Below are 27,392 nucleotides of genomic sequence, written 5' to 3' on the forward strand. Positions count from 1 at the left end.
CAAACATAGTCACAATAATAAAAAGGAGAAAGGTTCAGTGGTCACCAGGCATCACATATTTAGGGGTAGCTTTTGCCAGAAAGCAAAACAGTTGATGTTAAATACATATTTGCAACAAAATTGTTGAACTTGACATGCTGTGTCACCAGCATCAAAACTGATTTCTTGCCAACACGTTCTTCCATTTCACTGTATGCAACCAATACAAACAAGGTAAGATCCCTGTTATCAGAAAAGATTTTCCGTGTTGTGAAAAAATTATGCTTTGGCACTGAGTAGAAGACAACAAAGAGGCATATATAGAGTCCAAAGGACCCAAACAGTAAAAGAAATATTTGAACTGTCACTAAGATTCAGCTTCAGGCAAAATTGGGAATACTCCCTTCCTGTACACGGATAAAGGTAGGAATCTTCTTCCCCAGAGAGACACAAAGAGGCGACATGCTAGCATCTCAAGGAAGCACCACAACCGTGGACAAGCAGCTGAGCTGCTGGCTGGATGTTGGTGGCTGCCTGTGTTGGTTGTGCACGGTGTACAAAGCTGCCATATGCTGCAGGGCCCAGCCAGGGTGTCAAGCTGCTTCTCCACAGGAGGATCTCCATCTGTACCCCCGCTGCATGCGCCTCCACGCTGAGGAATTCCAAAAGGGCTGCCAAGATCCGTAAAAAGTAATATCCCTGCTCTCTTGTCAGCGTTGGCAAAAACAAGGTCTGCATTCCTTCGACTGTGGGCTCTCTGGAGCAGGAATGGGAAGCACAAGTGCTACCATTAATATTTGTCCTCAGCATGCTGAATAATGAAGTGGAACTTGCATGATAAAAGTGTTCATCTTCGCAGTACTCGAACATAACTTCTCATTTCAGGTGGGTGCCTAGCATCAGGGCTCTGCCAGGTTGCAAGGTACAAGGTGTTCTGTCTTCAGCAAAAATGAAATAAATGTTTGATAAAAATCAAAGCTGCACATGTAGTCATCTGAAATTAGATCACAGCACTTGGAAAGGGTGAGTATCTTCTCCATCATTTTGCCCAGCTGGGCAGTAGAAGGTACTCCACCACCTTGTGTAGGTGTATCACATGCCCAGTTCAGAAACCAATCAGGTATTAACTGCAGTACTTTAAGTGTAGTAGAAATCTTGGCAAAACTCTCTCCAGGCAACCATTCCACCACTGACAGCAGCTGCCATAAGAAGAGGTCCCCAGGGCTGCAGTACTATGTGGCTTGGTGGGACACAACCCATGGAAACACACAGCATCACCTCCCAGCCCAAAGAGACCCATCAGCACTGCTGTGCCACAGCCAGCAAAATCCCAGGGACTGCTTAGCCACAGCGCTGGACACAAGCTCAGACTTTACTACCATCCTAAATTGTCACCAGGTGGACAGATTTACTAAGGGACACTGAAACCTGGCCAGTCATTCTAATCCTGCCAGCCTATTTGGCAGTCGTCTGAAGTGCACCTCTAAAGACAAGGCTGTGAATAGATTTAAATGTCATTGTGAAGCAAAATCTGCAAGGCAGCAAGGTACCAGCTCTACTTTGGATAGAAAAACATTTCAGCACTTGCTAAACCCTAGAGAAAAAGAGAATTCCTGTTTTATATAGCAGGAAGAATCTGGTTATCACAGCTCGTTACAGCTAAGTAAAAGGCAGAAACAAATGCTTGGCTGTATGCAGAAGACAGCATTTTGCACTTGATTGTGTCAAATGCTGAAAAGCAATCTGAGACATCAAACATTTTACAACCAGTTTTGAAGACGGGATGAGATTCCTCTGCTACCAATTGTATAAACCGTGCACAAGGTGCTTCTTCAGGGAGCTTCTTATATTCCTCTTGCACAAAGCACGTGCGAGAGCAGCCACCAAACACCCTCATCTCCAAACCCTTCCCTCGCCCTCTCCAGGCACACATGCAGCAGATCCCTCCTCGATCCCCTGGATAACCGCTCTGCAAACCATTCTCCAGCTCCGATACCCACCGAGCAAAACCTCCAGAAATACATTCAGCAAAACGTCCTTTAGGTATCCCCACGAGATCCATGTAGCAAACCCTTTTATCGGTCCAGCACATCCGTGCAGCAGCACCCTCCGCGCCAGCTCCCCGGGAGATCCCTGCAGCCCAGCCCAGTGCCCGCACCGCACAGCACCCGGCAAACCCTTCCGAGCTGCCCGGGACAGCTGAGTAGTGGCGCTCCGGACCTACCCCGGCCACCCCGGAGCAGCCTCCCCGTGCTGCCGGGACCTGCGTGCAGCCACCCCCGAGGTGCCCGCTTATCCACCCGTCACCGGGCACCGCCGCACTCCCGGCTCCCCGGGGAGCACGAACCCTTCCCGCCGACAGCCCCGGCTCCGCCAGCGGCTCCCCCGAGCCCGGTTCCGACGGCGGCGAGCAGGACCCGGGGAGATGGCGCGGCGGAGCGCGCGGTGGGGCCGCGCTGACCGGCGGTGCCCGCGCGGGAAGCTCCGGGACACGGACGAGGACCGGGGAGCGCTTTCCCGTGCGGTCTCCGGGGGCGGCCTCACCTTCTTGCTGTCGGCGGCGGCGAAGCCCCTGCTCTCGCCGCTCACCGAGGACGAGCGGCCCGGGCCGAGGTGCTCCTGTTGCGGGGACATCACGTCCATACAGCCCCGCGCGGCCGCGCTCCCGCCGCGGGGACACCCGCGCCGCCGCCGCCGCCGCCCGCACCATGGACAGGGCGCGCCGCGCCGCGCCACGCCCCCCGCGCGCGGGACACGCCTCTGCGGGACACGCCCTCGCAGGCCACGCCCCCTCCCCGCGCCTGGCCCGCTCCGGGCAGGGGTGTCCTGCAGAGGCAGGGAGGCGGTGCGCATGCGCGGCCTCCGGGGGGCGCGGGGGTACGGGGACGGCGGTGGGCGGCGGTGCGCGCGTTCGCGTCCCGCGCCTGCGCGCGCTGCGGGGCTGGGGGCACGCGGGGACGGCGGCGAGCCGGGAGCTGAGGGATCCCGGGAACGGGACAGGTGTGACAGGGACACAGCACTGCGGGGCATGGCGGGGGTCACAACGTTGCGGGACATGGCGCTGCACGGTGCCCGAAGTGGCGCGGGCGTTGTGGGCACAGGGCGCTGTGGTGGGCGATGCGGGGTCAGAGCACCGGGAGCTGCTGTGGGGTCCCGGGACGAGTGGGGCGGGTGCTGCCAGAACTGTGGTGCCCCGTATGTCCCTGCACAGCCGGTTCTGCGCCAGGCATGGCTCTCCCCTGAGCCCTCCCGTCTGAGGAGCGAACAGTGGGCTGGGGGCAGCTCTGGGGGTCCCTGCGACCACGGCACCAGAGGCTCCCGGTGCGCTCCCAGTGCCAAGGGGATGCCATCGCCAAGGGGATGCCATCGTGCTCCAGAAAGCCGTGAGCAATAAGGAGGAGGAACCACTAGTTCCACTAATGGATGGTATTGGCTCAAGAACAAATGGTTGTAAGTAGGCTATAAATAAATCTCAGCTGGAGAAGGGAAGAAAGCGTACTGATCGTACTGATCCGAAGGGGAGGAGGATCCCTGCCAGCCGGGAGCAGAAGGTGTAGTCCTCCAAATGGTGGTGGTTTGATACGGCCGTCCATTATTGTATACCTTCATTAAATGTGGTGACTTAACAGAGAAGGGGGGCTACTCCTGATCACCTAGGAGGTTCTTTTCAACCCTTCCTACGTGTTGTGAGGGATATTTTTATCTCCAGCCTTTCTAGCTGTTACAGACTCTAAATGCATTTTCTCCCACGTTGCTCACAAAAGGAAAAGCAAAAAAGAGAGAGACCCTACCATCTCATGTGCAGCATTTCACTGCTTTCCTTCTGCAAGATGAATTTTTACATCCCCGTGGTGAATTGGATTGGGAAGAGATTCTGCTTTAACAAGATTACTTTACATCTGGAGAACCCGAGCTGGTTCTCCTCCTGGAAGCACAAATGGATGTGCTGCTTCTGCAGTTTGGTGGCGGTGGCTCTTGCCATATATGACTAAAATAGTAGTAAATGATGAATTTGGTTCCATGTTATGTGGCTACCCTGGATGCGTTATTTAGGCTCAGCATGTCCATGTAATAGTGCTTCAGTGATCTCTTTGTTGAGATTGATGTGGGCATCTGCCCTCTCCTTGTGCCCTTATTTTTGTGAGTCAGTGGAATCGTGTAAGTAAGTCTGGAATGTAGTATGAGTTCTTCTGCCTCCTCAGAAGCACTGGGGTTTTGTGGATCTGACATGACTTTTTCTCCCTACTGTACAACTGACCAATAAAAAGAAAATCATAGATACCTGTGACCACCAGGAAATAGCTCTTGGAGGACGCTGTCTGATTCCAGAAAGCCCAGCAGGCTGTCCCTGATATCCCTGGGAAAGCAGTGGATGGGTAGGGCAGAGGTTTGTATGCAGTGTGTGTGCTAACGTGTCATGAGTTGCACCATTTCCTCTTTGCAAGTGTAAGGTCTTTCAGCTGAAATGTAAAAACCCTGAAATGATGCATTCTTGCTGTCCGTACTAATTTACAGGCAGATGGCCATTCATCACTGAGGCAGAGTAGTATATTAAAAAGCCTTCTGAATTTTTAAAGCGAGTCTCTGAAAGCCACGATGTCGGCTGGTTTCTGCCCCTCTGGGCCTCGGCACAGGCCAGCTGTGAGCCCCATCCCCACGCAGTGCAGACCGTGCTGGTGCTCTCACAGCTTCTCCTGCCCTTCCACTCCCTCCCCTTTGGTCATGTCCCTGCTTCTCCTCCTTCCTGCTCCTCCACCGTGCCGGTGCTGCCAGGGGTCGGCAGCAAGGGGGACACGAGCAGGGCCATGGGCTTCCCCTGGCACAGCACCCAGCTCTACACGTAGGGACAAGCACCCAACACAGCGGGATGCTGTCCCCAGGCAGGTCTTTGAGTTTCTGTGGGAGGGCTAAGAAAAGATTTATCAGGGTAGAAAGGAAACAGTACAAAATGCCTGTTCTGAGCACAGAATATATTTAGCAATTTGGCAACCTCCTTTCCAAAAGCATTTGCAAGTGATATTCTGGGTGACATTTTGGAAACAGGGCTGTATGTATCTGTTTATTTGAAAAGGAAATGTTGCATAAGCTTTCCAAAATGCTTGCACGTGCACAGAGGTGTTCTTTTATCTACTACCATGAGCACATTTCCCACACTCTTCATTGAATATTGACTCACATTCTCACAGAGGCAAATGGATCAAAATCTTGCTGTTTTGTGACCAAGATGGAGAAGCTTTCTTCTCTTCGAAGCACAAATATATTTACATATGCAAACATACAGCCAGCATGTTTTTGTTAGCTTCAGTTCTTCTGTGCATCCAATGGTTTCCACACCATTCCTTAACCTCCTCTGCCAGAAAAGTGGACAGGAAATTTGGTGCAGGAGGTGTGAACTGGCAGGAACAACTAGGAGGGAGCAGGGTTTTACAAGCCTCCCTTGCTGGAGCAGAAATGACCAGGAGGAAGCATGCAGAGTCCAGAGCAATCCTCAGGCAACCTGGAGCTCCTTGCCTGGTGTGACACGAGCAGCAAGTGGATCTTGTGCCTTACCATGATTAATCTCAAAGGGTAAAAGTAAATGAACCTGCTAAGAACAGCCAAAAATGGGAAACAGGAAAAACAGGCTTTCCCTAAAGACTGTTCAGAGTTTAACCAAGAGTTTCTTTCTGGCAGATCAGGACTTTGTTGGATTTCATTTGGATTTGAGAGAACTTTGAAAATTGGAGGCATGATCAAGGCTGGGGACAGGATGCAATTGCAGCCTGTGCAGAATTCCCAGAACTGCCCCTGCCTGATGGTTAACCTGCCTCTGTGCAGAGATTCCCAGTGGGAAAATCACCCAGCTCTCCCTCAGTGTTTGTCCAAGGATGAAGAAAATCCCGCATGGGCTGGTGTGAGGCCAGGCATGAGGCCAGGGCTGTTGCTGCCTAAGCCACCCCACAGCACAAAGCAGGCACACTGTGACATTGCCCAGGCTGTGGGGCACCTACTGGCTGCTGCTCCTCGTGCTATCAGGGTTTTAACATCAGCCTGGGTATTTCTGGCCTGAGTTGGTCTGAACAATGAAAAGACAAGGTGTATAATTGCACCTAATCAGCCTTAAACTGCACCATTATCACCACCAGCTAAAATCCTGCTTGAGCCCTACTCCCCTCAAAAAAGACATAGAAAGCTCAGAAAATAACATGCATGTTAATTAAAAGATTTTGTTTCTGTTGCCTTGACCACGGTGTGGTGTGAAGAAAAATACCAGAGAGACAGGGGGAGAATTGGGACAGAGAAATATATGGGTGTTTTAGGAAAATCACGTTTGTACACAAGACAGGAGAATTATTCATGGTCAAGCTCATCCAGGTGGAAATACGACCCCTGTAAATCTGCCACATCAGAGAAACCCACAGTGAACTGTCAGCAAATGCAAGATGCACAGGCTGCTGCTACCTCTGTGTTTTATGAGCTTTCCAAGCACATTAGCACTAGCAGACATTCCCTTCCAAGAAAATTATGATATCTGAGGAACTATGTGAGGCTATAAATGAATGAACAGTACTTAACCTGCACTAAAAACCCATGGTTCTATCAAATCTGCCCCAAAAGGGCACAGTTGCCTGAACACTAATTTTATGAACCACACAGGTGCCCCATGCAATTAAAGACATGAAGTTGATCTGAATTGGAATCTCCAGGGGCAGTTGTATTTCAGTGAGATCTGATGCAATGACTTTCTGTTTTAATATCTCAGTACCTAGAATCTTGTGCTGCTCGTGCATTGTGAACAGCTTAAAGTAGGACCATATCCTGGACAGACTGGAGCTACTCAGATGGAGAAAAGCTGAGCTGAAATGAAAACTTGGAGAAGAACACAGGATGAATGGAATGGGTGCTGGAACTCAGCAGAGGAGCTTTTAGAGGCAGGTATTTGCCTTACAGTGTGAATCCTTCATTGCTCATCTTCATGGTGTTTATTGCTGCTCCTTTCCCAAAAAGTTGTGGTGACCTGAGAGCATCCTCTGTGCTCTGGTCTCACAGGGTTTGGGTAGAAGGTGGCCCAGGTACCAAGCCCTGCCCTTCTGTTTTGATAGCAAACTGCTAATAAAACTGCTAAATGCAATGTGAGTAGCTGCTAAGTGGAATTCATGAACGCCCTGGGATTCAGGCCACAGCAGTTATTAATGTTTTGTGCAGATAGTATCACGTTAACAGGAAGCACCTCATCCTGTCCCTTCCCAAGCAGTAAAGTTTACAGCGCCTTTTGTGCCAGATGCTTTGCCTCAAGGCTCCTTAAGGGCTGGGAAACACCTCGCTTGGGCTGTCCTGCCAAGGCTTGTCAAATAAACAGAGACCTACCTGCTCTCTCTATCCCAGTACAGGTGATCCCACGTGAATGTGGCGTCCAAGTTTGCACCATGGGGTGTGTTTCCAGCAGCAGGGATGAGTGTGGAGCTGAATGGGGAGCCCAGCTGACAGCTCAGCTGTAGGAACAGGCACAGCACAGTACTGAGAGTCTGAGCTTGGGTGCTCCACATGGGATCACCACTGTGGCCATCTAGGGCCATCCTCCCATGGCTGCACCTAATGCCCAGGGAAGACTTTTATGTCCCAGCCTTATGGATGAACCAGCCAACGATTCTTAATACTCCCTTCAGCCTTATGCTCTGTGAAATTCAGTCCAGCACATCAAAGGGAAATTTGCCTTTGAAGGGCTGCATGCTTCCTGCATGCAAACATTGCTCTGATTTAATTAAGTTTGATTTTTTAATCAGTGTATTTGAACCAGTACCATGCTTGTGAGCAAATATGGCTGGCATAAGTATCTCAATGTGTATATGGCCCAATATTAACACCTCCCAGAAGCAAGTGACATTTGAATTTTCCTGCCACGCACATTTTCCCTGTTTTTCCTATATCTTCCTTCTCTTTTTTTATGCCTTATTTCTTTCATTCACACTAATACACTCATAAGATTCTTTATTTTTGGTTTCTCTGCACTGAAGGTTTTCTTGCTGTCTTGGTCCAGTGCTCAGTCTTTCAATTGCAAATTGCGAGGCAAAGTTGAAAGTCAGTTACGGGAAATACATCCACAAGGACCTCAGGAGAGCTAAGTATCAGACATGAAAGAATAGCATTTCATTTAAGATAAGGCCTAATCTCTTCCCTTTGTGTGCAACATTTCCAAACTTAATCTGAGCACTTGTGCCTGGAGCTGTTTAACTTTGCTCTTGGTAGGTGGGTAGTGGTGGGAATGCACAGAAATGGAACCACAGCTTAATCCTGAGTACAAAAGGTAGGTTCCATTGAGACAAAGGAGGCTGATCTTAGGAAACATCTACTAAGTGTTCAGATATGGGCAGAACACACAACTCTTCAGTATAAGCTTGAGCTTTACTGAATCTCAGTGTACCCATTACACTCCCTGAGTCCTGGAAAACCTACGGTCCTCAGCACTCACTGATGCTCAGCATCAGGGTTTGTTTCTATTCATATTCAACATATTCTTGAGAAAAGACATTCTATCACCTATACTTTGCTGGGGGAGGGTGTTTTCAGATGCTTGTCCCAAAATTGCAGTTGAGAAACATAGTTATCAGCATACAGGTCATAAATAACCTGCACTGTTTTTTGTGTTACAGCCAGGTGTTGCCAAGAGACTCCCTGGAGCTCCACAAAGCACTGGCCACATAGACAGCCAAATCCCCACTTCAGTGCTTTGAGGCACAGAGTGATAAATTAGGTAACATGAGTCAGGTTGGCATACAAGGGACTGGTGAGAATTATACATTCGTAACAGAAACATTTATAGTGACTAGAATGGGAAGTTATTGAGGTTGCACTAAGAATAGAGCATCTTTGTTTTATGGCTGATGGGACTTAAATTTATTGCAAGCAGAAAGTGGACTGTTGACATTGGCTCTTCAGGAAACATGAAGGAAGCTCCCATGGACAGGGGACCCTTTCGAGTGTAACATACACTCATCCATAAAAATTGTCACCTTATCTTCCTTGCTCTGTATCCATTTCAGGCGTCACTTTCTCTGTCTCTAATTCATAACCCAGACAGTTTTTACTGTGAGTGTGTTTAAGAACCCTGAGGGCTGTATTTTTTGTCAGTTTGTGTTTTTAACGTGCTGAGGGATTGTATTGTACTTCTGATCCCACCCTGGATTTGCTATTTTCCATTCACCATAGAGGACTCCCTTTTACTAATAGCTTGTAGGATTGTCACTCTGAGAATGACAGACATTAAAAAAAAAAGGTGGACAAGATTTTTAGTTGCCCTTTCATAACACACTGAAAAATGTTTCACTGCAAGACTAGGATGCTTTCAAAAGTGATTCAGATGAATAAAAAATGAACTAGACATCCTCCCTCTCACTTGGGAACCAAAAGGAAACAGCTCTATTTTTCTTAAAGAGTGTTGAATTACTCCATATAAGCTGATGCACATATCTTCAGCCTCTCTAAGCCAAGGTGGGAGCCCAGACTTCACTGCATTCCATTGAGCAGAGTCTTGGCTCTCCTGCCTGTCTCAGCCATAACACCAGCCCCAGCATTTTAGAGATTAAATGGTCTCAAACAAAAGTGGGGTAGGTTGACCCTGGTTGCATGCTAAGTGCTTACAAAGCCACTCCATTCCTCTTCTCTGTCACTGATGGGCTCGTCCTTGGCCAGTGGTGGGTCTGAATGGAGCTGGCCAGCATTGGTTCTGTTGGAAATGGGGGAAGCTTCGGGCAGATTCTCACAGAGGCCACCCCCATAGCCTCCACACACACAATACCAAAACCTTGCCACACAAACCAAATGCACTGAGGGCTGAAATCCCTAGATCTTCTGTCTGATATGGACAATGAAGACCGTCAACCTCCAAATGGAGTTTGATTTTCACTGCAATGTAAGAGGATGTAATTTCTAGAAAGGGGACGCCAGCAGGAGCAAGGCAGAGGAGTGCTCAAAATCTCTGCCAGGCTCCTACCACAGTCACTCTGCCTCACAACTGCTACTTAGAGCATCCTGATGTTTAAAGAAAAAAAAAACCAATGGTTTCAGAGTGTAGCCGAGCTCCTCCCAACTCCAACACAGTAATTTTAAGAAGCAGACTTAGGAAGGACTTAAGAAGATCACTTAACCTCATCATCAGGCAGCTTTCCCTCTGTCTTTCTCAATCGCTTGTTCTTATAAATGAGGGATGATGAGGATGTGCAGCCTCCCTTGTGAGCCTGTCTCTTTGTTGTCACCTTAGCTGGGAACTATTTTCCCTGGCAAAACCATCTCCTCCTCAGTTAAGCCTATGACAACATGTCCTAACCCCAGGGGATATGAACAGGGTTTATTCTTTCCTCCTTAGAGCTACCTTCTACATATTTGGACACTATGTCCCCACAACCCTTATTTCTAGACTAAACAATACCAAATCCTCCAGCCTTCCTTGCAGTCCATGATTCCTGATCCTCCAATCCATCTTGTTTTCTGAATTCTTTCCATTTTGATACGTTTCCTTTCTAAATCATCATTTCCAAAGCAGGATGTGTTTTGTTTGTAAGGATGATGTGCACATGTTTCTCTTCCTTTCACACCCCACTTCCAACCCAAATGTTTCCCTGCTTTTTTATTAACTGAAGACAGGTGTAGCTGTGGGGAGAGGTAAGGGGAGGTTGGCAATCCATACTTAATATTTTACAAAATTTTTTTCTTATTCTCCATGATATGGGAAGCCATTTAGCAAAGTAAAATACATTAATTTTACATTTCTTAAGTGACATTATAACAGTTGAACTCAGAAAATATCCACAAAGCTATTAAAATATTTGGATAGTTCAAGTTTAGATAAGATTCCAGCAGATATTCCTATCACACTTCTTTCTCAATGTGAAAGCTGTGACCCAGCATTTCTCCTGAATCAGCAGGATATGGGCCCATGTTACCAAGCAAAGCTTAATGGTTATTGCTTTCAAATTAACAGAAAGGTTGTTGCTACTGAGGTGCACACATTTGGGTGGAAAGCTAAGCTGCAGAACAATAGTGGGCTTGAATTATTTTAGGATTCCAGCTTGAGGAAAAAGAAAGATTTGTTACTGTTATCATAGAACCATAGAATGGTTTGGGTTGGGAGGGACCCTAAAGGTCATTGGGTTTCAGTGTCTCCACCATAAATGCCAGATCCTTCAAAACAAAAGACTGTTTCATAAACTTTGTTAAATATTAAACTTAAAGTAGGAAAACCTAAATATGAAAAAATGGTTAACACATTTTGGAAGAAGGATTCCTTCAGATAGCTGGAAGAGTGAAAATGTTAATTGCCGTGAATGCAGAGGATCTGGGCCAGATAACAGCAGAGAGAACTGGAAGGGGTGGAGGGAGATGGGGAGGCAGAAGAGGCCCAGAGCTGGCAGCCACAGAGCTCTGAGTCAAGAAATGCCACATGCAGCAGGAGGGGACATGGAGGCATCAGGGCTGTTGCATTTTAAAATTACTTCACTGAAAGTCGTGATTTTCTTAAAGGAGCATAGCTTTTTCCCCCCATGACTCTTTTTAAATGTTGCACTTAGATAATCTAGTTCTCACAGGGAGTTTTCTCTCAAGGGAGCTCTCTGACATGGGGCTGGGCAGCATCAGCAATGCAGCAGTGCCACACATTACAACATTTTGCACACAACTTCAATACAGAAACACCTTATAATTATTTTAGTGTAACTGGGATATAAGCTAATGTCATTTCTGAGAAAATAAAGCATGCAGCACAGATAATCACTGTTAGGTGCTCCTGGACCATCTTCATGGAACATGGCAGCATGGTAAGCCTATCAGCTTCACATCTTATGTATTTGCAGTTGTCAAAATATAGTTGCCTGTGGGAATGTGTACTTGATCATGAAAAAAAAAATAAATTTAAAAAAACAGCTTAAAATTATTGTCAAGGACAGCACTTATTTACTTATTTATTAAATAAATAAATATGGCATTTATTAAAAGGAAATCTGAAGTAGTTATCACAGGACTATCAGTTTGATTCTGCTGCTGTTCAAGGTTCACAGATTAATTTCCACACTGAAGAAATTTGCTCTTGGCTCGAAGCCTTACAGGTCAGTGGAAACTGTTGATCCTGAGAGGTCTGTCAAGAAGAATGAGTAAATTATGGGGTTTGGCTGAGTCGTGTGCTTACCAGGCCAATTTCAGTAACCAAGGCAGCAAAAAGTTGGTTTCAACTGAACTGAAATTAAAATGTGTAAAAATGTACACTCTAGGTTTTGCAGGATTTCCAGTGTTTTGCAGTATGACATTATGACACATATTTTTATGTCCCCAGGACAATTCGGCTGGTTTCAAAAGGTTGAGATGACATGGAGATCACATGATCCACTCATTCTACAATATATTCTGGCTTTGTGCTTTTTTTTATGCTTTGCAATTTTCTTTGGATACCCCAGTTTTACAGTTACCTCACTGGATTGGTGAGGAAAAGTAAAAAGCTGCTAGAGGAAGGTTATTTCACCCACAAATTCATCAACATTCCAAGCCTTTTCTAGCTTACCTTTCCTTCTCCTGCACCTGAATGCAAACCCTTTAAAAACAGTCCAGGAAACCTCCACCTCTGCATTCATACTCAAGATGCTCATAAATCATATTTCTTTAACAGGGGTTTGTGATCTGATGTTAATGAAACCTCTGGGGTAGCGCTGTGTCTGAGAAGGAGCTGGTGCAGAAAGGAGGTTGATATGTGGCTGCAAATCATCAGTGTTATCAGTGGAAACCCCTGGAACTACATCAGTGCAAGAGCTCTCCCTTTCTCTTTATTTCAGAAGTTTCCATAGGCAGGAAAATAAAAGCCCTGCATTGCACCTCCTGTATAGTTTACTCTGCAAATTCCGGAGCCCTGGCTGCTCCACCATGTGGATCCCAAAGCACCACAGCCCTGCTGCTTCCCATCTGCTGCCAGCCCCTCCAGACCACCCCAGCAGTGTGAAAGGCTCTGTACTCCCCCTGAAAGATGCCTTTCACTTAAGAGCCCTTCCCAGAGCTGGGCAAGGGAGGAGGCCAGCACTCTGATGCAAAGCTGTGCTACAGCCTTGCAGGACTTTGCTGGGAAATGTGGTGGATGCTTTGTGAACTGGTGGGGTGGCACACAGGGCATAGGAGCTGCCTCTGTGCCTCGTAAGTCTGGACCTGAAGCTATAATGCCAGCTCTTGAAGTTGTGACGTAAAAACCAGTCTCTTAAACCTCAGCCCCTCACACTGTCCAGCAGATTGGTGTCATTTGCAGACTCATTAACGTGACAGAGATATTCCAGAATATTGCAGCTGTCTGTCTCTTCCTCTTTCAAACCCTCTGGAAACAGAGTGCTGCTGGTGGTATTTCACCCTACCAGCATGCTCCATCCTTGTCCCCCCTTGCATCCATCCCCTCTGCTCTGGGTTGGCTACCCTGCATTTCTCGCTATAGACCGAATGGCACTCAGCAAAGAGGATTAGTGTTTTCAGCTCTGCCTCCAGCTGCTATTCACCCCAACCCAAAAAGGTATTTCTTCAAGCTCCATGTCTTAAAGACTGCAGGAAATAAGGTGAGCTTGACTGTGGCTTTGGCTGCTTTACTGCCTAGTGAGCATATATGGATGGAAGTGTAATTGTCATAAGAGCGTTAGGTAATGAGCTATGAGCATGGCAATGGGGATAACAAATGGTTTGCTCTTCCAGACAGTCACACCAGAAAGCTAACAGTCATCACTGAGAGCTCCTTCTTTTACTCAGGGCTTTGAATACTATAAAATCTGTCAGTAAAATAAATACCATGTTAGGGAATAATAATACTCTGCTACAAAATTAATACCTAAATCACATTATGGAAGGATTTTCATTATAAAACTTATTTTCTTTCTGGCCTATATATTGATCAATTTGGAGTAAATATCATTTTGTCTACTAGCTGTTGCCGTTCTCAAGTGGGAATTAATCTGAACCAGGAGCTTTCTTGGCCCACAAACCACTCAGCTCTCTGCATAAAGCACTGCAATTTTACACAGTCCCTGTAAACTGGAGCATTATATCAGCTGTGGTCATAATTTTCATATGATGCTTACCAATAAAGTTGTAATGTTCATTTATGAGTGGGACCATAGAGTTACTGGAGCAAAATACTCCCACAATACTGTAGAAAATTTCAGAGGATGGCAATAAAAATAAAATGAGAATTGAAGTGCAGCTCAGATGAGCAATCGTGGCTGATAAAAAGTCACTGGTGTCTTAGCTGCCCTGCATGAGGGATGACAAGGATGGTCATGGATGGTATCCAAAAACCTCCAAGAACTCTTCATTTGTCTGATCTCAAAGTTTAAGTTTTCTTGCCACAATATTACTTCTCCTCCTTTGCCTTCTACAGTTACCTACAGCAAGGGATATTTTCCCAGGTACAAACCAAATTGTTTTCCCTTGTTTCCCCCTTGTTTGTTGTTTGTTCATCTTTCTGAATAACTGCTAGCATTAGTCATTTGTTCTCAGTGGTGCTCACATGCTGCCTGTGTCTGGAGGACTTTGAGGCTAGCTGGCAGCAGAAAGCAGGCTGGAGGCCAGAGACTTTGTTCTGTACATTGCCCTGACCTGCAGGTTGGCTACCACTGATCCTGGCTGTTAGCCTGTCCTGCTTTTCTGCAAAATGAATTGAAGGTTGGCTGATCATGAGGCTTCTCTAATAAATGCTTTGTTATGCCTCATAGCTTTGTGTTTGTAGCTTTCCAGCCAGTTTTTAATCCATGTGACAATGTTCATTTCCAGGCCAGTTTTGATTATTATTCTTTGGTGTGAGATACCCTGTCATTTGCCTCCCTAAAATCCCAGAATGTTTCCTTTACGTCATTGCTTTTGTTCAGTAATAGTAAAATGCCATCATAAAATGTAATCAAGACTGTTTGGCAAGATCTTTCATTTAGAAACACATGTGGCTTATTGCACATAATTCCACTGCTCTGTTGATTTTTCACAATCATATTTTCAATCTTAATGTTGTATTAATGTGGAGGGAAGAGAGGTACACACACACATTTGTTTCATACCTGACCAATCATTTTTATGCATTTACACTTCCTATAATGTAGAGCACATATGCAAGGGAGTTATGTTACTTTTCCATGTGGTTTAGGCTGTTTGTTTATTTTGTCATTAGTTCTCAGTGAGAAGGTCATCCTTTCCCCCAGATGTTTACTACTTTCCAAACCAAAAAAGATTTCTCTCATAACTTGCATTGCAGACCCAATACTTGTAAAATGCATGAACGATGCCAACACATTAATGGTTTCAAGAAACTTTCTATGCACAGAGCTGGTTTACCACCACACCATGGCTCATCACCATTTAGGAGAGAGGCGTAGCTTTTAATCAGTAAACCAAGTCTTGGCCAATTTGAAAACACAATGCATGGGATGTGAGAAGGGGGCATGTGTGAGAGATTTGGGAGAGATTTGATGCGCTGGTTTCTCTCTGTTTTCCCGTTTACTTCCATTCTTTAAGTTATTTTCACATATTCCCTACAAGAAGGAAAAAAGGGTGACAAACAGGGAGCATTTGGATGTTGACACATTGGAAAAGACTAGTCCAAATTTGATAACTCCATTTTCAACCTTAATGTTTATACCCTTCTGGCCCTTCTTAGGTATATTTACATCTCTGAAAATGTAGAGCACATAAGCATGGAGGTTCCTGAGGTTTAAATATATTATCTCTACTGAAGAATTTTCTCTTTGCAGATTTTGTGATTACTGTGGGTGTACTCAGCTACCTCTGCATAGGTTATTACTGACTGCAATGAGAGCAGGCTTCAAAATTAGCTCATATACACATGATAGAGAACCGACAAGGACAAGTTAATACATTGCAGTTTCAGATTTCTATGAGCCTGAAGATGTATATGTGTATACATTTTTTGCCTTTGGAAATATTAGAGATATATTTCCTTGAGGAAATGAAAGATGCATATTCAGTATCTAATGTAAAAATGAACTTGTTGTTTGGAAGGGGATGGGTGGCTCAAATTTCTGATATGTCTGAAGTTGAATTTCTTCATATAGAGTCGCTATTTTTGCCTTGATAGAATGAGAACACTGGTGGGACTTGCTAGAGAAGTTTATTTTGCTAGCCAAAAGCTGACTAGGCATCTCTGAGCAGCAGGTGGTAAGGACAAGAGATAGGTTGAATTAAATCACCATAGTGAACAGGGTTTGTTTTAAGGAGAAAGAAATTGTTTTAATGACACCAAATTCCACTTGTGACTTTCTCCTCAGCAGAGACAAGCTGTAACTATTTTATGTTGAGCAAAATATAAATCTTTTGGTCTGCTACTATAATAGCCAAAATGTCAGAGCTAATGTTACTTGATTTAGAGTTTGTGGCATCCACCTGATATGGAAAGGTGAGAGCCATGTTGTAGAGCATTGCAGCAATAATCATAGCAAATGTCAGGACAGAAACAGTTTGTTTCTTTTCCTCATTGTGGGATTTTTGCTACACACAAGTTCTAAACCATGATTTTACGTCAGTTGTCCTGAGGGCAAGGTTAACAACTATCTTCAGTTCAGCATTTTTGTAAGTTAGTCCCAGAAATATTTTCGACTGAGTCTGCTGCACTTTCAGAGAAGCTAGATGTGGCACTGATGACCATGGCACATGCCTGGACAGGCAGACTTTGGGCTTGGCTGGGACGTGCAACGAGCCACCTGTGAAAGAGATGCAACCTCAGGGATGGAGAATTCAGATTCTGTCTCTAAATAAAGTTATCCTCAGAAAACTGCTGAGTCAGCCTCTAACTTAACTCAATACTATTTTCTGAAATCACAGCACTTGGATAAATTAGCTCAGCTCACATGGTACCATCAGAGGCAGCCAAATGGGAAACAGTGGTGCCCAGCTGAAAATGGAAGGGACAATGTCCAGGGTAGGAGAAATAATTGGGGGTAATCAGGCTCAAGTTTGAGAGAAATCTGTCTCACTAAATTCATTATTAAAAATGTAAAAAACATCTCAAACAAGGCAAGCTTTAAAATGTTTCAGATTCTGAACATCACTTTAGTTAAAAAACTTACTAAAATACAGCCTAATTCATAAAATGCCGCTGCATGGGTAGAAGCTGTGATAATCCATGCACCTTCTGATGCATTGTCTTGGCTAGTATTCAGAAAGAGTCAAGTCATCAAGTATTCTGGTAATAAAGCATCTCACAAGCACTGCAGTAATGGGAGTCTCAAGTGTCCTTTGCACCTTCCCAGCAACACCGTGGTCACCATCCCTGGAGACCTGCAGGAACAGCCCAAACCAGGGATGCTGTGGGTCTGCCCCTTCCCACCTTAGTGATGGCTGATGGGGGAAATAATCTCACAAGGTAACGATCAAAACATATTTATAGAAAACTGATACTCTATACATTTATTATTAAATAAGAATATGGCTCAAGCAAACAAAAAAAAAAATTCCATGCCCTTCCACAAGTTTTCTGCTGCTTAAGCTGTCTTTGGAAATGGTGATTATTATTGACAACTTCTTATGTAAAAATAAAGAATTTTGAGGGAGGGTTTCTTTTCTATCTGTTAAATTGTGTATGAAAGGATTTGGAATGAATATGCAAATGTAGAAAAGAAAGTAGGCAGTAATTGTGTGGAAAACAGACAGTAATTGTGTGTGAGCCTAATGAAATACATATTTTCCAGTTGTTTATGATTGTTGTCATCCATGGGCAAGGTGATTGCAAATGACATCTCTGTCTGTGCCTGTCTATAGTGAGCTTTCCACTTGCCACCATCACAAAAGAAAGGAATGCTTCCCTTGTCCTTTCCAGGTGTGACTGCTCCTTAGCACAGTGTGTTCATGCACTGCTCATTTTCCCTCTTTTCATCTGTCAAAACTCAGTATCACACCATACCAGCTCAGGCTTTCTGGATCAAAAGAGTGGCAGATCAACAGATTTTTACCTTGATCACTATAAAACAGTAATAACATTTTTCTTTCCCCCATGAGATAATGGGAAGGCCTCCTTTAGAGTAAATCAAAGAGAAGCTCTATAACCTGTCCTCGTCCTGGAGGGTTTGCTTCTATGCATTTCTGGCTCTGCACTTTCCTCAGCCACATGTACACACATTCATGTGCACGGACACCTAGATGGATTCATCACTTTCCTGTCCATTGTTTTCCTGCCTGCTCTGGTTTCATCCCGCGGTTTTCAGCCAAGGGCTCTGGCCACCTGTGGGGCAGCATTGTCCCACTGTGCAAGCCCTTGCCCTACTCTGTCAGCAAGCCCTTGCATGTTCCTTTGGCTCAGCCTGTCCACAGGCAGCTGGAACAGGAGCCAGGCAGGTGGTTTCTGCTTCCAGCTGGGACGAGAGCTTGTATCCTGCCCTCCTGCAGCTGGAGAGACAGGAGATGTCTGCAGTCATAAAATCCAAACTGTATGGTCTTCATAAACCCACACAACTTTATCTCCACAGGACAGATGAGTCCAGCACATGGGTGGTACAAGCAGGAGAGCAGCTTGATTGGGAAAGAGCTGCTACAGTCCCCAGCTGCGGCTGAGCATCCTGAAGATCAAACCTGGGACTGTGCTTTCTGTGCTCCACTCACAGGCTGCATGGATGTTGTTATTTACCGCATTGTTTGTGGCCAGAAAGGGTCCCTGGCATTAATGACCATGACCTCTGCTTTGAGACTGGGTAATTGCCATTGGATCAGAGCACACATGCTGTTCTACTGCAGTCATAGCAGCTCCAGGGAAGTAGCAAGTCCGCATCGCTTTCCAAGAAACCGTTTCAGTCCTGCTGCCCAGAGCTCAGCTTCGCACAGCACATGCAGACAGCTGGTTTGCATGAAGACCCCATCACCTGGGAGTGTGCCAAAATCCCTCAAATGCCTGTCCCTGAGCTCAGAGGATTCCTGGGAGGAGAACTCTGCCTCTCACTGCGCCTTTGCTGGCAATAGCAGCAGCAGAGGGCTGGTTCACAGCTCTGCTGCATACCAGGTCACGACTGGAAAGGGATTTTGTGGCTTGGCCTCTGAAGTCAGGATTTGTCTGGAGATGTTTCTGAATTATGTGGACAAGATGGAAGCTATAAACTGCTGAAAGTAAGACATTTGCAGAAGAGGCCAGATAAGGCAAACCAGTCCTTTTTCTTGTCTTCACTGACATCCTTCCCTGTGTCGGCGTGTCAAGCAGAGATGAACATTTCTGAAGTAAGAAATCATACGTTGATCTGGCTAACAAATTGCCAGAGCCATTCTGTGAAAGCGCCTCAGACACTAAATCTGATATCAATTCCCTTTTCTCACCCTAAATCCTGCCTTTTTACATCCACAGTTAATCTAATCATTCCTACTTTTCACATCATGTGTCATGACACGAGCCCCACCTTGGGAGCATAACAAGGTTACCCCTCACTACTTCCATTCCCTTGGGCCTCTCATATTACCTGCCTCTGGTAAGAGGCTGCCCACACATTGGCACTTTTACATCCCTGCAAATATACCCTGTATTTCTTGATGAAGCTGTCTGCTGACTCAAAAGGCTGTCACTTACTTCACACAGCTACTTCTCCATGCAAAGGGTCCAGTTCCTCTGTTGTGCAATCTGTCTATTTGATCTTCTGACAGAGAAAAAGAGACATTTGCTATTTCCTCAGCATGCAAGAGACAATCAGCCCTTCTATGGGGCAATGACTTGACAGAAATAACGTACAGTCCCTTTCTTGTTCTTAGAATAAAACAGCAGCATGTAATTCACTCTGAAAATTGTCCCTGCACTGCCTGCACATGTACTCCCAGTAGCTTTTTGAGACTTATAAAAAAGGTGGGAATTATGGCTTCCCTCTGGAATTGTACTGCTGAGCATCAGCTAATGTTAATAAATCAGAGCAACTAGCTGCATGCTGGGTGAGTAAAGTTAGGCACCTGCTTTGAAACTATTTGTCTCATTTTACTTCCAGCAAGTCATCTAGTCTGCTGTTTCCTTACTACTCGAGTTATTAATACTTTGCCCCCTAAAGAGGTCTCCAACGCTGCCTTTCCAGTTTGTCCTGCCAGGCTGGGCTGGCTCCTGTTGCTGGAAGGCCTGGAGCCAGGGGGTCCCTGCTGCAGTGTCACCAGGGCTCACACGCTGTGTCCCCTGGGTTTGCTGACCGCAGCCAGATCCAGCACTGTGGGGCATGAGCTTTGGTTCACCCAGCCTGTGATCCAGCCAGCCCATGTGGCATCCTTGGTCCAGCCAGCCCATGTAGCATCTTCCAGACAGCCCTCACACACTTCCTCCCCAGTACTTTTCCACTTGCTCACTGACGTATCTGACCTTATTTCTGAGGTTTGCTAAACATGCAGCCGGCTTCAAGCAAACCACGGAACCCAAACAAAAGAAAGCTCATTCCTCATTTTCCTGACCAGACCCAAACAACATCTATGACACTTCCCCAATTTGAACACGTGAGATTTGCCTGCCAGCCACTGGGAAAAAAAAAACCCAAATAATCCTCTCTGGGAAACAGTGGTCAAGCTGAGACACAGCACTGTGCATCTCCCTGCATCTCATGCCCCTGCCTTCACTCTGGGTATCCAGACCTTGGATCAGCCCCTTGCACCCTTGGTTATCCAATGAGTTGCAGCTAAAATATTTTTAACCTCTTGAGTATGTTTTTTAGCACTATAATCTGGATTTGCTACCAATGTGGAGAGCTATTTCTGGTAGATCCTGTTACACTGTGTCATCCTGACACTCTCTGTGTGAAAGGCACCCACTGTCCTGGTGCACCTGCAGGCCCCTAAGCACCGTCTGCCAGAGAGTTCTTGTCTCAAAAAAATAAACCCACTGTATCCTGCATCTCTTGGGCTCAAAAAAATAAATCCGCTGTATCCTTTGATTACCTCAGAGGAGTAAATTTCCTTGCTTTTAGGTAGCATATTGTTTTAAAATGGGTATTCTTCAAATAGATTTGCTACAAGCAAAACAGAAAGCCTTGGACCAGCAATCCCAGCCAATAGCTCATGAAAGCGAAGTGAGTCTAAATGACTGTGCACAAGGTCACTTTTTAAAGATGTCTGTGGAAATCCACTTCTTTTATGCAATTTCCTTTTTGCTGCAGTCCTCAGGATAAGATGGACTGGCAAATCCTAGGCTGTTTCTATTTTAGTGTACCCTGTAAGAAATAACTGTGAGGTTCAGCAAAACAACAGCAGCCTCTGGAGACAGAGAACATCAGCAGCACTGGTCTCCTGTTCCCTTTGCCCTTTCTGTAGGCACTCAGCCCCAAAAATGCCACTGGCTTCCCTTCCCTCCTCCTCCATGAAAAACTTCTTTCCTTCTTTCTTCACCCTCACACATTTACCTTTCTCCTCCCTGTTTCCCTCCATGCTGCAGTGTTTTTGCACTGACCATCCTGTCTGGTTTTATTCTCTCATCCTCCTCTCAGGACACTGCTGCTCCAGTGGCTCAGCATCCCTGGCTGTCCCAGAAAGCCCCCTTTTCCTTGTCTGACCCTCTGAGAACTCTTCCACTTGCCTTGGAAAGCGCTCACATCCTGCCCAGCTGCTGAGAGTCCCTCAGCCATATTCCACCATATGGCACCGCATCCCCCCGCTTTATCTCATGGAAAATATCAAGATAATCAGACTTGCCTCTGTGTGATTCATGTAACCATCTGTCTGGGCTTCCCACTGTTCGAGTGCTCTGATACCCACCCTGCTAGCCAGAATATAAGTGGGCTTTTACTGTCCAAATTTCTTAATCTAAACAAACACGAAAGGCCAAATTCTGCTTTGGGCTCCTTTTCCACAAATCCCATTTGTGACATTAAATGGGGCTATTTGAATCAGTGTGAGCATGGAGTTTGGCCCAGAGTTTTCCAGCTGATTTATGGTGTCCATCTGGCTGCTCTTAATCAAGGAGAGCCTGGCCTGAGCACAGTTTTTAAACAACACCATTATAGAGAAAGCTGAGCTATGGCCACCGCCATACTTGATACCAGCTATGATGACACAGCTCTGTCCCTCCTGTGTCACTTCTTGTCTCCTGAGCTTTCAGGCACTGCCTGTCTGCTCAAGTCATTCCCTGCCTTCAGTAAACCCTCTGAAATGGGGAGGATGAACTTCTGAAAAAAGCAGTTTAACTGCTACTGGCTGCTTCTGTAAAGCACCCTTCTCCATGGCTTACCACAGGTGTCTCCAGCCAGGGGGAAGAAGCTGGCAGATAAACTGGTTGTCTCCCTGTTCTGCTTAATGCCCAAGGAATTGGTTGCAGTCAGCAGGGCCTTGAGCAGACCTGGTCTCCTGGAATGTGTGCTGCAGCATCAGTGCTCCTGACATCCCTTTCCCCAAAGGCATCAGCCATGCAGAGCCTCAGGCCTCTGCCCAGGAACCAGTGCTGCAGTGGGGTCCAGCTCCCACGATGGAGTGCTGCCAGCACTTCCCTGGGGAGTCCAGCTCTCCCTGGCATCCATCTCCTGGCCCCATCTGGAGAGCTGCTGAGAGAGCCCAGCCCTGGCCTGCAGGAGTCAAGAGAAGTGGAGTGGGATGGAGGTGGAAACACCCCTTGTACCCAGACAAATGGGGCACCATCCCAGTGTGTATGACAAGCAATGATGGGTATACCTGAATCACACCCTTTCCAGTCGTTTTAGGAATGAAGAATTTAAATTCTCAAGGATGCAACCCTTGAAAAATCATGTTGTGTGGCCTGCTTTCCCAACCAGGCTGTCCACCTTGCACCACCAGCCTAGTGAAAGCCCAACAGCACACAGTGAGTCCAGTTTCTGATGAAAATGTCTTAACACTTTAAAGGAAAATTTTTGAAACTGAAATCTGTGTATTTTCTTCATATTGAAAATAAATTACTCCTACAGTTCCTTGTAGCCTTTGTGACATGCCCAACATCTGCAGTATTTTAAGACCACTGTTATTGAAACCCAGTGAACATCAGAGAATCTCAGCTTGCCTTTAAGAATTAAAAAAGCTTCTATTCCTTGACTTTTCAGAAAAAATCCTCATATTGAAACAAAGGAGCCTGCAGTACAGAGGTTACAAAATCAGTCAAAAAGCAAATAGAAGTGATGTGAGCCTGATAATTTTAAAATCTCAAAATTTCTGAATGCCAGGGATTGGTGACACAAAATTTCCATACAGACAATTCAGTGAGTCTTCTAATCAGTCAGCATGATAGAAAGTCTTTTGGATGCTACCCACAGGATTTGTTATTTTTATAACTCTTGGCTCGTTTAAGTTATTTTTTAAATTATTCTATCTCATTACAGTTTGATGTTAATTAGCATAGAGCTGAAAAAAGAAAATGTGTTAAATCTGAAAACCAGGAAGAAGCAGGGAAAAAAGGCCCTAAGTTTCCAAAGACAATGCTATTGCAGCCATGTTTCCTAATCACTTCATGCAGAAATTAATCTGAAAGTGGAGTCAGGAACCTACACTTTCACCTTTTTGCCTCAAGCCAAGAAGGTCTCAGAACTTCTCAAAGAGGGCTACAGCCCAGGTATGTTCAAAGTGACCCATTGTAACCAATTTTTCAAAGTCTCTTACAAAGCAGAGGATCTGGAGCTGTGTAGGGTCATTCTGCAGGGTCTCTCCAAGTTCCAGCACATCAGCACTGCCTGGCCTGGCCATGCAAGTGGCAAAGACCAGCTCTTGGGCATCACCAGGGGAAAGATTTATCTGTTTGCTGAATTGAAATCCAGTATTTCAATATCTTTTTTTCAAACAATAGGGGACCTTGTGGAGAAAATGTGAAAGCCAAGGGGGAAAACTCGGTCCTGCTGTGTGTGCAAACAGGAGCCTGGGTTCCCACAGAAGCAGGCTGACTCCTCTGCTCAACAACTTCTGCTTTTGGGTTCAGTCTGAATCTGATGTAAACTGGTACCCAGTTCCTGAGGACAGAAAGGAGAATGCTGGAAGGTACCTCAACTCTGCGTTTGCATCCTTTGCCATCCTGCCAGGCTGGACCATCCTCCCCCTTCACTGTTTTCCAAGTATCCTCCTCAAGAGAACTGGCACAAAAAAAACCACCCAGAGCTGTACAACAGTAAAGACAACTGCTTAAAATTTTCCTCATTAATGGCTTTGCCTTTTCTCTGCCCTTAAGCCATCTTTTTAATCCCTTTCAACATTTTCTTGCCTATTCTCTGCCATGCTTTCTGACCTTGCAAATCAATCTGTTGTGCAATGCAGTATTAAATGCACCCCTGGCAGCTGGATGAACTGTACTCTTTCCCCCTTGTCCACTAATCCAGTAAGCAAATTCATCAGGTCTGACCCTTCTTGGGGAGCCTCTCACAAGGCTGGAAAACAGAAGCATGCAGCCCAAATGCTTTCCCAAGGACAGTAACATTTTTCAGTCATCATCCATAACCCAGTCTGGCTCTCCAGCACGAAGTGAGAGTAAAATTAATGTCAGTGAGGTGACTCGTGAGTGGTTCTGGCAAGGGTGGAAAGGCATTCGGCTCTGCCACTTCAAATACAAGATTATATTTGCTTTTAACATTCTCACACCTGGAGAGGCTCCCATTTTCCCTGTCAGCAGAAGCCTCCCACAGCACAGCTGGTGAGGCAGGGTGCTGCGTCCGACTGTTCCAGCCAGAAGGTGTGAAAGCCTGCAAAGAGCCTTGGGACATCACACAGTCCAAACCCCACACTGAGACAGGCTGCAAGACATCCAGACTGTCCCTGACGGATGTTTCTCTGACCTTGTCTTGAAAATTTTTTAATTATCCTTCTAATTAGAAAGCTGTAAAATTAAATGTCTCTGGCTGCAAAATATAGCTGACTACCGCTTGTGTGCCAGTCTGATCCCCAGGGAAGTCATGTAACAATGGAGAAGAGGAGTTCTGAGATCTCACTGGTATTTTATAGGGGTTCAGGGTCAAAATCCAGGCCAAAGTAAGTATTTCATTACTGCCTTACTAGTGAAACTCTTATTGACACAGTCACATTTTTTGGAGGACAAGAATAGATGGAAAAACAAATGAGCATCTCAGAGCATGAAGGTGAGCAGTGCTGCTCCACTCATCTCTCCCATGGGTCCAGGAGAGGAGTGTGCTTTCCTAGTCTGCCCAGGGCTTGTCCCTCATATATTCCATGCTCATGACTATTCAATGTGATGTCCCTGTAGAGAAAGAAAAAAATGTGAATTTTAAGTAGCAAAATTCTGCTTTCAATGCATTTTTCTCCAAAACACATGATTACTGAAGTGTTACAAAACACAAAATATTTCCATTTTTTCCATTTGTTTCCCTGAGTTTTCTGACAGACTCTGCTCCCATTTCTGCCCCTTGCAAACCAAAGAGTGAGCTTGGGAATTTCACTGCAAGTTCCCTCTCTAACCTCAAAGTATTCCCAAGTTCTCTTTTCTACTTTCTCCCACTTTTTTTCACATGTGAGCACCAAAACTCCCATTCATGTGCAAGGGTAGCTATTGGCCTCTGACCTGAGAGAAGCTCGACCAGAAATTAGTAGTTTCCCCGAGGTCTATTAATGGAAATATTAAATAATATATCAGATGGAGCAGGTTTCAAACTCCTACGAGACACTAACATGGTCTAATGTCTCCTTGGAAACGCTGCAGCGTGGGGGTTTGGCAGAGCATGTCGGTGATACTACAGATTGTGTAGTGTGGGACTACTATAGCTGCTGGCCACTGCACCCAGTCCTTCAAGGCTTTCCCTACCCTGCCTGCTAAGGACATCCATGCAGAAACTGATTCCCAAAGCTAAAAAATGCCATCCACGTTTCCGGGATTTTTAGACTCAAGCAGCAAGGGCACAAAAGGCACTTATTCCCAAATTATGCAAGTTTTCAGAAGGGTTTCAGCACATCCTAATGTTTTTCACTAGACATCTATAGAGACAGTCATGGACTGGAAGCTAAGAATGTCTTTTGATGAATTGTGACCCACATTCAATATTTAACTTGAATAATCTGGCTTTCTAGTACCAAAGATACTTACCGGGAATGTTGTGCTTAGACACTAAAGAAAAGCTTTACTTTCTGGTTGCTTTGGCATGAATAACCCATTTTTATCATATTTCCTTTTTAATTTTAGGTACAGGCACAGATGCATTTGTACACAGCAAAATGAGATAATCTGAGAGAAATATGTCAGGACAGATTGCAAAAAGAGTTGATATTTAGACTGCATGAAGCAACCCATAATATGAGATGCTGGTATGGACTGCTATGTACCAGATTACATTAAAAAAAAAAGGGACAAAGCAAGGGGTTTATTCTCCTTCCTTCTGAGGAATCACTTTCAGGCAAGCCCCAGGAATTAACCTGTGATCTGTTGTGCCCCCTTCTCACCCCTTCCCCACTCCAGCAAGCAAAGGTTTCTCAGAAAGCTTCCCCTGTCCCAGCTTCTGCCCTGCACAGCTCCAGAAACTGCTGAAGCAGGTGCAGCTCCACAGGGACAATAAAGGTGTAGCAGAATGGCCCAGAACAGAGCTTTTTGGAAGCAGGTGAAAGCTCTCCTTTGGTGGTAGGGAAGCTGCACTTTGGGATGTAGCCATCTGCAGTGGGGGATCAGCTGGGCTGGGCTGTCACTCCTGAGATGCTGGATGCAAACCCTGCAGGAGGCTCTTGGGGCAGGTTGTTCTCTGTGCAGCAAAACCACACCTGAGGAGCTCCTGCACAGGCTCAGGGTGGCACACAGGGGTTTGGCATCACCGCACTGTGCAACTGCAACATATCCTGGTGCTGCCAGCCTCAGTCCTGCTTCTGCACAGATACATGCATCCTTAATCCCCTCAAAGAATCATAGAATGGTTTGGGTTGGAAGGGACCTGAAAGATTTGTCTAGTTCTAATGCCCCTGCCATGGTCAGGGATATCTTCCACAGGTTGCTCAGAGCCCCATCCAACCCAGCCTTGGACACTTCCAGAGATGGGGCATCCACAGCTTCTCTGGGCAACCTGTGCTTCACCGTTCTCACAGTCATGAATTTCTTCCTCGTGTCTAATCTAAACCTACTCTCTTTCAGTTTGAAGCAATTTCCTCTTTTCCTGTCACTACATGCCCATGTAAATAGCCTCTCTCCATCTTTCTTGTAGGCCCCTTCAGATACTGGAAGTCTGCAATGAGGTTTTCTCAAAGCCTTCTCTATTCCAGGCTGAGCAACCCCAATTTTCTCAGCATTTCCTCATAGGAAAGGAGCTCCATCTCTCTAATCATCTTGGTGGCCTATGCATGGTGAGTAATTCCCTTGGTTTTGTATGCATGGGAATTATTTGGACATGGTTCTCTGTAGGAATGAGACTTATGTGCCATTATTATTAACATAAACATGTGCTCAGCATCAACATAAAGCTGTTCCAGCCCCAAGCACTGAAAAGCAGCCATTCTGTCCTCACTCCTTGCTAGTGTATTTCAGAGCAGGTGAAAATAGAAGATAAATCACTCTGCACAGAGAGACTGAG

At 45.7% G+C, this 27,392-nt stretch overlaps 1 protein-coding gene across 3 annotated transcripts in view; it reads right to left on the bottom strand.

Annotated features, from left to right (window-relative positions):
• ARHGAP20 (Rho GTPase activating protein 20) overlaps positions 1 to 3,051 on the bottom strand; it is a 58,734-nt gene extending 55,683 nt beyond the window's left edge. Inside the window, exon 1 of one of the 3 annotated variants that reach the window (XM_074535203.1) lies at positions 2,524 to 3,051. In XM_074535203.1, coding sequence (XP_074391304.1) covers positions 2,524 to 3,036 — 513 coding nt within the window. In that variant the 5' untranslated portion in view covers positions 3,037 to 3,051. The other 2 variants (XM_074535204.1, XM_005497945.3) reach the window with 2 other exon arrangements.
• Positions 3,052 to 27,392: the final 24,341 nt, after the last annotated feature.

Source organism: Zonotrichia albicollis, chromosome 2 (assembly GCF_047830755.1).
Source record: "Zonotrichia albicollis isolate bZonAlb1 chromosome 2, bZonAlb1.hap1, whole genome shotgun sequence".
Classification (NCBI taxonomy): domain Eukaryota; kingdom Metazoa; phylum Chordata; class Aves; order Passeriformes; family Passerellidae; genus Zonotrichia; species Zonotrichia albicollis.